This window comes from Quercus suber, unplaced genomic scaffold (assembly GCF_002906115.3).
Source record: "Quercus suber isolate HL8 unplaced genomic scaffold, Cork oak 2.0 scaffold_92, whole genome shotgun sequence".
Taxonomy (NCBI): domain Eukaryota; kingdom Viridiplantae; phylum Streptophyta; class Magnoliopsida; order Fagales; family Fagaceae; genus Quercus; species Quercus suber.
In genome coordinates, this window is record NW_027069557.1 from 213,255 (window position 1) to 224,937 (window position 11,683).

Consider the following 11,683-nt stretch of genomic DNA (forward strand, 5'->3'; position numbering starts at 1 on the left):
GCAATGGGTATAGTGAGTTGGAGAAATGCAGGTACGGGCTCTATAGAGGTTTGGTGTTACTCATATTTTACAAGAGATGCTTCATGCTTAGGAACAATACATAAACCAAAAATCTTTTCGATTGCTCATTCAAGAACCATGATTTTTGGCTTTCTTTGGAAAAGGCACTCAATTGGCTAATCAGCATATTTAATTCAACTAACAAAATACAAATAAAAGAAAAGGTTGTTATAAAAATCTGTCCTTTCCCATAATGCCAAAAGAACGAAGCTTCATTAGATATGTTATATGGTAACATAAATGTAAGATTATGCTCCCAATAATTCAAGAGCAAATTTCTCTTCTGGATTTTTTGTCTTTGATACAAGTTACATTGTTTTAAAAAATTGCATAACATGAGCGTTACTAATCTTGAAATCTTAGCTAACTGCCTAGAAGATGACACCTCAAATTAAAAGATACGGCCATTTTCAGTCTTGAAAAAACACCTTGATTTTTGGCATAGTCAATTGCATCCAGATGCGGTAATGGAATCACTTCAACCTAGTCTAACAAGACTGCATACCAAAGCCTCTAGAGTGTCCAGCTCTGGAACCATCAACTAGCATCTAACGAACACCAAGCTTGGGGCATCCCTCAGCAAGTGGTAAGTCCAAGTTTTCTACTGTTCTGAATGTTTTGGTAATCATCTTATCAACGTAAAGAGTTCCCTCCAAATGATCACACTCATGTTGTAAAATACGGGCCTGCCAGCCAGAAGCATCTATTTTGATGGGTTGGCCATATTGATCCAAACCTGCAACCTCAACATCAAGGTACCGCTCCACCACTGCTCTAAATCCATCAATGCTACAGAATAGTACAATCAAAGGAGATTAATTAACCACATGTAATGAGTTCCCAGCAATTTCATGATCAGAGGACAAATGGAATATGAAAGTATCAGACATATACCTTTAAATGTCATGCAATTCCCACAACAAAATTATAATGTTGTGTAACAAAATATTGAGTACCAAGAAGTAATCTCATTTTGGTTCTTACCAGGTAAAAAACTACTTGACACATAAACATGGTAATTCAACTTGGTGAAGGACTAAAACACTAAAAGACCCTTTATTACAAACGCATGTTTCAAATGTATTAAGAACATATATTCCAGGAAGGCTGCAACATTATTCTACATGATTGCTAGGACTACAACATTGATAATACACCTCTAACTCAGCACTGTTGCACTACCAGATGGATGCCTTAAGGAAATGAATTCAGAGCACAGTAAACTTGAAGGCAACTAATGGGGCTCCTATCAAGGTAGACACTGGATAATAGCTTTATTAAAGATAAAATAACACAGACTAGTTGAGTTGTGGTCATAGTAAATCAGGAAGGAGCAACTTAAGCCAAAAAAAAAAAGGTAAATGAGGAAGGACCAATATCACTGTAATTTCTGACTGCCCTGTAATATAATCCATCAAAGCTTAGTGTAAAATGTAAAGAATCCTTCTCTGCAAAGAGTGGGATCTTTGTGCACTTGATATGACAATGTAAGCATATTATGTTCAGAACTAAAACGAAGATTTCACTTGTTTTACATTACAGGTGTTGGCTTCCTCCAGAGCTCCCCTTGAATCTTGTAACTGTTATTCAACTTTTACACAAATTTCAAATGATAAGCTTGACTCACGCACGAGAACTTAAGGCTAAATTTATATCTGATAACAACTTGACTAACCCACCCAAGCCTGATAGTATTTTTTACACACCAATCAAATGTATCATATGTACAGTGGAGCACAAAATGCAATAGAGCCTTCAGAACTATCATAACAGTTATTGTTCAAAGGGTAGCCTTTCATAAAATGAAGCCATGGTCATTAATTAATGGAACAAGTCATAGGTTCTCACAAAATGATGCTGCCATTGCCCATTGAGGACTCCCTTTTATTTCATTTACTCTCACTCTATGTGATATGTTATGTTTTGTATCCTCTTAACAGGGCTTATTTGGCAAGATAAAATACTAGAATACAAAATATACAAATGCCAACTATTCAATTGATCACGATGTGACAGCAAAAAATGGTCACTGAAATAAAGCTTGAAAAGGGAACAAAGGATGGGAAATAAGAGATTTGTCTCATCTCATGCATCACATAATGGGAACAAAGGATCCCAAAGGAACAGAAAACTATACCGTAAAATAAATAAATAAATAAATAAAAAAGTCACACACACACACACATTACACATTACACATTATCTGTCTGTATTTTACCTCAGGCACCCTTCAAAAAATAGTGCAGTCCGGTTGCTCTTCTTCTTAAGCTTTGGGTTGAAAATGACCTGCCTCAAAAGAACTAATAAATTGTAATTGTCAACTGAAAGTTCTTGGATGCTACAAATATCAATATCATTTGAATGTTGTCCTTGACCATCCAAGTTGACATACCAGAAGATCAAAAGGTCGTCTATCTTGTGCTTTGGTCTCTTCCTTGGGTGCATAACTGATATATTCTTTTGTATCTTCTAAAACTATTATCTGCAGAGATAATAATGACAACATAGTCAATAAGACAATTCTAACACCTCCCCCTCTCCCTCCCTACTTAAAAAGTAGGTTTTGCCAAGGCATAAGGTTTTATTAAAAGATTTGAATTTGCTCACAATCTTTAGTGTAGCAATTGGCAACAAAATATGGTGACAGAATGGTCCCTCAATTTCCCTTCATTCACACATAAAGTTAGAGGCAACAAAACAGTAATCTTTAAAGCAATAAGAAAAGACCTCTCCTTGAGATTAAGAAGCAGGTAAACTGAAATAAGCCATAAGCCTTTAACTGCAAGACTAATATCACATCTCTCTTAACTGTTTTTTTTTTTTTTTTTTTGTCAATTTATGTCTTACATTGTTATATGATACTTCAAGATATCGAATTCTCTTCTATGTGGTAAATTCCAGTTTAGAGCAAAAAGTTAAAAAAGAAAAAACGATCAAGTCCTCTTACAAAATACAAAAAACCCAGTCAAAAAGAAAAACATATGAAATTGACAACCTTATCCACCAATGTAGCTTCAATTTAGACATCACACACTCTCATCACTCAAAATAAACAACAAATGCAACTCCAATTCAGCCAAAGGCACAGAACACAAAGCAGTAAAACCATACTCCCATACAGTTAATGACTCACTGATAACATGTTTTGCAACTAAAATGGTCCGCACAACTGAACCTGATGACAAAACTTATGAAACCTATAATTCTCCTACACTTCACATTTTCCTCACACTTTCTCACTAACCAAACAGAAACTAAAACAAAAATTGAAACTGACCCATTAAAGAAAATCAAACAAAAAAAAAAAACAGAAGAAGATAGAAACTGACCTTTAGAGGAATTCCAATCTGAGGAGCAGCTAGACCGACCCCAGGAGCCTTTCTCATAACCCGAACCATATCATCAACTATCTTCTGGATCCGCTCCGATCCGATTTCCTCAACATCAACTTCTCGGGCCGGTTCGTGGAGAACCGGGTCGCCCGCCTTCACGATATCGGGCAAGCTCGTCTTCTTCTTATCTCCGAGACCCAGAAGCCACCCTGCTCTGGGAATGGAACTGGGAGCTGAGCTGTAAGGTTTCCGGGTCACGAAACCGGTACCGAAAAGCGGTTTCGGGTTGGAAGATCCGAGTACCGAAATGGGTATTCGGGTTTTGCGAAATACTGGGGCGGGTGAGCCGGGTTTTAGGCATTTATCGGCGAGAGATATCGGGCGTAAACGGAGTGAGTATCGGTGGAGTGTTTCCATGGCCATTTCTTTAGATTAATTGGAGGAAAAATCATTTTTGAATAAGAGGGGTTTAAAGTCAAGATAATTACGATTCTACCACTGGGTTTATGTGGGGTTAAATTTTGGGCTTGGCCTTCACTTTTATTCTGGGCCCGGGCCTGGTATAGGCTGTAAGGCACTTTATTATTTATGATATTTCTAAAGTTGTATTCACATTTGTATGTGTGCAAACATTTTTATTTCCCATCAAAATAAAAATAAAAAACATCTTTATCTATTTTAGTATAATGAATTTCTTTTTCTGTTTTATGTTATCATTTTTTAAAATATCAAACATTAGATTGTTTATTTTATGTTATATTTTATTAAATACTATTTTTTTTAATTTTTTTAATTATTTTTCTTTTTTTACACACAATAACTAACATTCACTCTCTTTCTTCATCATTGGAATATGTATAAAAAAAATACAGAATGAATAGTTATAGTATAAATTTACACAATTATTGTAAAAAATTTGTAAATTTATATAATTATACACTTATTAACATTGGTCATTTTTAGTAAAAAAATGTGTAAATTTTACTCATTTTTCTATTATACACCAACAATGTGAGTACTCTTAGTATTTCAAGAACTAATTAAAAGCTAAAAGCTTATTTGATCTCTTCAATCATACTATACTTGAGCTTTGCTTAGGTGGTAAACGTCTAAGGTAGAGTATGGATGAATCAAAAGATTGGAATCTTTTTAAGGAGGTTTTTCCCCTAAAAACCAAGTAAATCCTTGGTCATATGTGGCAGCCTTTGGCAAAGCAAAATTGTTTTTGTAAAGCACTTTGGTTGCCATTCATCTGTTTACACTCTTTTTTCTTTAACAATTGTATTCCAGGAGCATATGGCACTGAAATCGAGATCAATGTTGCTAAGTCAATTTGATCTAAGATCGCTTCTAATAAAAGTCTTAATCAAAGGTCAATGCTGCTCAACTTGATCAAGGCCCATTTGGGTGCAGTTCTGATCACTTTCGATTTCTCCCGAACAATTTGCTACTTTGCTCCATTGACAAAATTTTCCCTCCAAATTAATTGAGATTCCTCTAACCCTATTATGTGACAGTTTATAAAATTATCTTCGTCCATTAAATTATATAAGTCATTAGATCATTTAAATAAGCCATACTATTAAAAATAAAATTATCTACTTTGCTACTTTTCTTTTTATTTAGTAGTTGCTAAAATTAATATTATATGAGTCATTAGATCATTTAAATAAGTCATACTACTAAAAATAAAATTATCTGCATTGCTACTTTTCTTTTTATTTAGTAGTTGCTAAAATTAATATTTTTCAAGAAATAGGCCCAAAATGAGAGTTGCAGTATTTCCCTTCCCAAAAAGTACTCGTCAAGTTGGAATGCAGTCTCCAATAATTTTCATAGAAAAACATTACGCCAAAACAAATTAAATATGATTTTACTTTCCTGCTTTTATAGTTTTATTTTTCTCAACTGTTGTTTCCCATACCTAGATCGGGATAATATTGCTACCTTCAAGTTCAAGATATGAAATATGAAATATAAAATATGCAAGCCAACATATGAATCACGCCCGACAAGAAATTATAGCTGAAAAGTTTGCCTTTTGAATTTTGATCATGAGCTTTGCTGTCCTGTTATGTAATATTTATCTATTATTCACCCTACTTGATTTTCATGCTTTAATTTAGTTAGGCACATTTTTTTTCCCCTTATAAAGGTTAGAAAAGTCAGGCACGTGTTTAAAACAATAAATAAACTTACATAAATATCAAATCACTAGGCTGCTCAACTTTGCTTCCAGAATGGTATGATTGAGCTAAAATTCGAATTTGAGTTGTTATTTTTCAAAAATTAAACAAGGAGTTAAAAAAAGCAAAAGTCATATTGTATATTTTAAAATATTCTTTAATAAAAATAATTAATTTTAGAATTAAGGAAAAAGAAAAGAAAAACGATTCTTCTTCCTTTATGGGAGTTCTAGGAAAAGTCCCATATTTGACCGTTTTGTTTATTAGTAGTAGTAGTAGTAGTAGTAACATTATTATTATTATTATTGAGAAACTAATAGTAGTAACACTAATCTTTGGTGAGAGGAGATAAAAAGAAGATTTGGTGCTCAAGTCATTAAACAGCACGAAAAGTATCTCAGTCTACCATCACTTTTGGGGAAAAATAAAAGAAACTCTTTCAATGACATAAAGGAGAAGCTTGGAAATTAAGAAGTTGGCAGAATGGAAGGAAAAAAATGCTATCTAAAGTCGTCTAGGAGATCCTAATCAAGGCAGTGGCCCTAGCTACATCTACCTATACCATGAGTTGTTTTAAACTACTGGAATCTCTTTGCGAGGAGTTGACAAGTATGATTAGAAATTTTTGGTGGGGACAAAGGAAAGATGAAAAGAATATTGCTTGGCTTAGGTGAGAGAAGATGTGTGAACCAAAGTCTTTTGGGGGTATGGGTTTCAAGAATCTAAAGCTCTTTAATTTGGCACTACTGGCTAAACAGGTATGGCAACTCCAAGTGAGTCAAGATTCACAAGTGTATCGGGATCTAAAGGCTAAATACTTCCCAAGGAGTGATTTTATACATGCTTCAATGAGCAACAATCCTTCCTACACATGGCGAAGTATTATGGCTACCCAAAACCTAGTTAAAAAAGGTTTAAGATGGAGAGTAGGCAATGGTGCGAGTATTAGTGTTTGGGAGGACAAATGGTTGCTGGTTTCTTCCACGTATAGAGTAATCTCTACAAGGAATTTTCTGCATTCAGATACTCGGGTACAAGAGCTGATTAATACTGCCACTACTAGCTAGAATTCCACTGTCATTAATGCATTATTTCTCTCCCATGAAGCTGATATCATCAAGAGCATTCCCCTAAGCTCTCGGCTGCTTATTGATAAACTCATATGGACTAAAACTCAGAATGGAATGTTTACTGTGCGAAGTGCTTATAATCTGGCCATGAATCTATCCTATTCTGCCAACCAGGGTAATAGTTTGGACAATAGCCTTCTTTGGCATTTTTGGAAAAAAACTTTGAAGCCTATCGATCCCACATAAAATTCGCCACTTCGGATGGAGAGCTTGTCATAATGCCTTAGCTATAAAGACCAACTTGTTGAAGAGAAAGGTAATACAAGAGGATATCTGTGAAAGTTGTAGGGAGGTATCGGAGACTGTGGGACATGTTTTATGGAGCTACCCGAAAGCTCAAGAGGCATAGAAGTGTTCAAAAGTGGTGCTAACGCGAAATTGTGTAGCAAACCTATCATTCCAAGATGTTATGTGGAACTTGTTAATGATCGAAGGAATAGGAGATGACCAGGCAGCACTAGTTGTTACCATTGCTTGGGTTTTGTGGCATAACTGGAACAATTAAGTGGGCAACGGATTATCTCATGGAGTACAGGGCTGTTGTGGAGTCTATTGGCCTTGTCTTACTAGTGACACAGTGAATCGTGTCTTGGTCTCCCCCACAAGTTGGCTAGTTCAAAATAAATATTGATGGTGCTATCTTCTCAAAATAGAAAGCTGTGGGGTTAGAGGTGGTTATCAGGGATGACAAAGGAAGAGTCGAAGTGGCATTATGTAGGAAGATCACAGCTCCAATGGGGGAAGTAGAGGTAAAGGTAGAGTCATTTGAAGCAAGCTTGCCCTTTGCAAAAGACATTAACATCCACAATGTCATCTTGGAAGGGGATTCCTTGATTGTTTATAATGCTCACTATGATACATCCCCTCCCTCGTCCTCTATAGCATCGGTTGTACAAGGAATGCAGGAAATGAGTAAGGAGTTTAGGCATTTAGAATTTTCTCATGTGAGGAGACAGGGCAATAGACCAGCTCACCTTTTGGCCAAATATGCATCTAGCATTTTTGAATATATTTCTTGGATTGAAGAGGATCCTTGCTATGTTGAGCAAGCTCTTATCTATGATGTAATCTCTATTTTGCATTTTCAATAACAAAATTTCAGTCTTCCCATAAAAAAATTATTATATAAACACACACACACACACACACACACAAATCCTTGGTAGTGCCCTGGAGACATTCATTAAATTAGGTTTGAAAGTTATTGCAAAAGTGGTATCAACATATCAATTACAAAAATGACACCTTTCATGGCTGGATGACTTTTTTTCTTAGAGCATCAGTACTCGACATGCTATATTATATAATATGGTATATTTTAGCATTGAAGCACAAAAGAGTCCCATTACCCGGTCTTGTAATTTTAAAAAATTTACAATTGAGCTATAGTATCATCCTAAATTTATGATGGCACTATAGCTCAATCACAAAAATAAAATATTCATTTTTATTCATTCTTTCTCTTTCTCCCTAACTTACTTTTCTCTTTGTCTTGTACTCACTCTCCTCTCTTCTCCCTCTTCTCTATTTTCTCTCTATTTCTCCATCTTCTCTGTCTATCAGTGTGGTGGGTTTGCTATTATGGGTAATAGGTTTGCTGGTCGGTGTGGTGGTGTAGTTGTCATCGAGATAGGCATGGTGGGTTTGCTACCATTGGTAATGGGTTTGTTGATCGGTGTGGCGGCATGGTTATTGGCGATTGGCGTGATAGGTTTCTAAATCAACGTGGTTGTCGGCGAGATCGGTGGTGGTTTTTTTCTTTGTGTGGTTCTTGTAGTGGGTTTCTCTTGGTGGTTGTCAGTGTCATTGTTGGCATGGGTTTCATCTTAGGTTGTTGGTGTGGATTTCTCTTGGTGTTTGTCGGCATAGTTTTCATCTTAGGTTGTCAACATCATTGTCGACATGGGTTTCTCTTGGGGGTTGTTTTTTGTGGTTGTTGTTGGTAGTGGGTTTGGTGGTTTTTTTTAATGGGTTTTGGTAGTTAGAATGGTAGTGGCTACTGTGATTGTAGTGGTGGTTGTTGGCCAGTGGCATAGTGGGTTTTTTGGATGGCAGTGGTGGTTAGTTTTTTTTTTCTTGATGGTGGTTGAGTTTTAAAAAATATATATATTTTTTGGTGGTGGTGATCTTTTAGACATAGTGAAATGGAGAGGAAGAGTGGTTGATGGTGGTGGTTTGGGTTGTGTTGATGGTGGTGGTTGATGGGGGTGGTGGTTAGTTTTTTTTCTTGGTGGTGGCTTTTTTTTTTTTTTTTTTATTTTTTTTTTAGTTGAGTTTTTTTTTTTTAATATTTTTTTGGTGGTGGTCATCTTTTAGACACAGTGAAATGGAGAGGAAGAGTGGTTGATGGTGGTGGTTTGGTTGTGTTGATGGTGGTGGTTGATGGGGGTGGTGGTTAGTTTTTTTTCTTGGTGGTGGCTTATTTTTTTTAATTATTTTTTTATGAAGAGGAAGAGAGACTGAGAGAGAAAGAGGAGAGAGGAGTGGAAGAGAGAGAAAGAGTTGGTGAAATTGATATTTTAATGAATAGATGAAATAAATAAAAATTGGATATTGAGTGTATTGTAAAATGGTATGGTATAATAGATAAAGTAGTTTTGAGATAGTAAAATGAGATATTTTGTAGAAACAGGATGATAATGCTATTACACTCCATATCTACTGACTACTGCTTTTCATATTTTGGAAAAACGAATATCAATAAGTGGTTAAGTGTTTATTATCTTCAAGTTTAAGATAAGATAAAGTGTCATTCTCCCAAATTTTAAGAGAGGAGAGTGTAATTACTACCAAAAAAATAAATAAATTATTGTATTCTATTAGTTAAAGATATGTTAAATAAATTGGAGGATAGAAAATAGCCGCAGAAGCGTAAAAGAGTAACACAAGAACACATACGAAAGATTATGTGGTTTGGTCTAATGACCTACGTCCACAGAAAAAACTCTTAAGAGCTATATATTTGATATATGAGTGAAGCAGAATTAATTATTGTTTTACAATATAATGAACGCAAAACAAGTATTTTTAAACCCCATACTAACCACACATTAACTATATATTGTTAATAGACTTGTAGTATAAGACTTAACTTGCACACCAAATATAATTGGAGCTGAGCCTATACCTAGGCTTAATATATCTCTAATAGGGTAGATTTCAACTAAACACAAGTACACAACTTCACCCTTATTGTAAGAAGATTTAAAACGAGGGAAATCTCATGAAAATGAAATTGTAGGATAAAATCTCAACCTATTATTTCCATTGCAATCCAGACAAGCCAAAAAATTGTAGGCCATTCTTCTATGTTTTTTTTTTTTTTTTTTTTTTTTTTTATTTTTTTAACGTGGCCTATACCAGATGCCTTTTATGACATCTATAAATGATTAGGGGAAACCCATATCACGGTGACAACTTGCCATGCTCAATATTTAATGCCACACATGTGCAATGTATCATTTTTTATTCTGTTATCGTTGAAGAGAACATGTAGATGCAATGTACCTAGCTAACTATTCATAATTAGAAATAAGTTAGGTGTAGATGCCATACTATTCTCATTTTGCCATCAACCATGAAGATTCCTCTTTCTAACAATGTGTGTGTGTGTGAACATAAACATAATGTTACATTAATTATTTCTTAACACTGCAGAAATGGCGCTTTAGTCGGCACCTTTAATTCGGTCCTAACTCCTAAACCATGCCTTAAGGCGCACAATCGATATGGAAGATCTAATAAGTAATAACATGCTTGAGGGTTAACTACTAACTTTATTTCCAAAGTCAGCAAAGATGTTTAGCCATTCCACGATTTTTATTTATTTTTGAGTTACTTCCCTTAAAAAAAAAATAAAAGAGGAGAAATGGAATACATACTCTAGTATTTGTGTAGAAAGTATAAACTATTAACCCTCACTTTGAAGTCTAGAATCTGGATGCCAAGAGTTTTGTATTTTAGTGACAGTATTTAGCCTCCTTCACAAGGAAAACTATAATTCAAATATCTATGCCCCAATTATAACAATCAATTTATCCAAAACAAAAAATTACTCCCGTTATGGACCCTTTTAACTTATAATGATGCATTTATATTAGAGTTTTGCTAATTAAGAGATTAAGACTTTATAATCAAAGTATGGCAAGTTATATATATATATATATAAGCTTTTTGATATGTATGTATCATACTTCTATCTAATAATGATGGATTTATGTTAGAGGTTCGCTAATTAAGAGATTAAAACTTTATAATCAAAGTATGGCAAAGTTTTATATTTATAAGTTTTTTGATCTGTATGCATCATACCTCTATCTGAACTTAACCGTTAATAAAAAATATTGTTTTATTTAATATATTTATAATAGATAATAGATAAATGGCTAAAATTATATATATATATATATAATATATATTAATCTAAGAAATTTCTCCTCATAATGTTATTATAGGTGTAGGATGGAAAAACATATACAAAAAAGTCTGAATATCCTTATTCGTAAAAGGAAAAAGAAAAAGCGTGGTCGTCTCAGGTTGATTCGTGCAGACTTTTATTCAAACAAAGCAGCTCAGTGGAACTTGAACAGTAAATTAAAAGGTCAAAGCCATTTGTCGGGACCTCTATTTGATGCGGAAAAGCATATGCACTTTCCATCCTATCTAGGTATATCCAGTAAGATTTTCCTTTACTAGAGAGGACATCTTTCACATCGGAATAAACTAATAATATTACTAGTCACAACAAGTCATTCCACGTTTCCTTCTCTCTCTCTCTCTCTCTATATATATATATGTGTGTGTGTATGGAAGCAAAGGATTTTAAGAAGCATTCGTCCTGAATTGGTTTCGTTTTGAGAAGAAAAGAAAAGGAAAAAGCTATAATGAAGAATAGCTCCATGTCTTCATTCGATACTCCCACAACTCTGCAACATGAAAAAGAGAAAGCCAACGATTTTAGAGAGAAAGGAGATCA

At 34.5% G+C, this 11,683-nt stretch overlaps 1 protein-coding gene across 1 annotated transcript; it reads right to left on the bottom strand.

Moving 5' to 3' along the window:
* Positions 1-225: 225 nt before the first annotated feature.
* On the bottom strand, positions 226-3,833 carry LOC112029399 (peptide deformylase 1A, chloroplastic). The gene is made up of 4 exons (XM_024062078.2): positions 3,390-3,833; positions 2,453-2,542; positions 2,279-2,346; positions 226-849 (listed from the first exon to the last, which is right to left on the bottom strand). The coding sequence occupies exons 1-4, from the start codon at positions 3,813-3,815 to the stop codon at positions 609-611; spliced, it is 825 nt and encodes a 274-aa protein (XP_023917846.1). The 5' UTR covers positions 3,816-3,833; the 3' UTR covers positions 226-608.
* Positions 3,834-11,683: the final 7,850 nt, after the last annotated feature.

Excerpts from the sequence above, each read along its gene's own strand:
- LOC112029399 (XM_024062078.2), bottom strand. The coding sequence starts at position 3,815 with ATGGCCATGGAAACACTCCACCGATACTCACTCCGTTTACGCCCGATA. Across the intron at positions 2,543-3,389 it reads AGATTGGAATTCCTCTAAAG|ATAATAGTTTTAGAAGATAC; the intron begins GTCAGTTTCTAT and ends TTATCTCTGCAG. Across the intron at positions 850-2,278 it reads TTTTTTGAAGGGTGCCTGAG|CATTGATGGATTTAGAGCAG; the intron begins GTAAAATACAGA and ends ACTATTCTGTAG.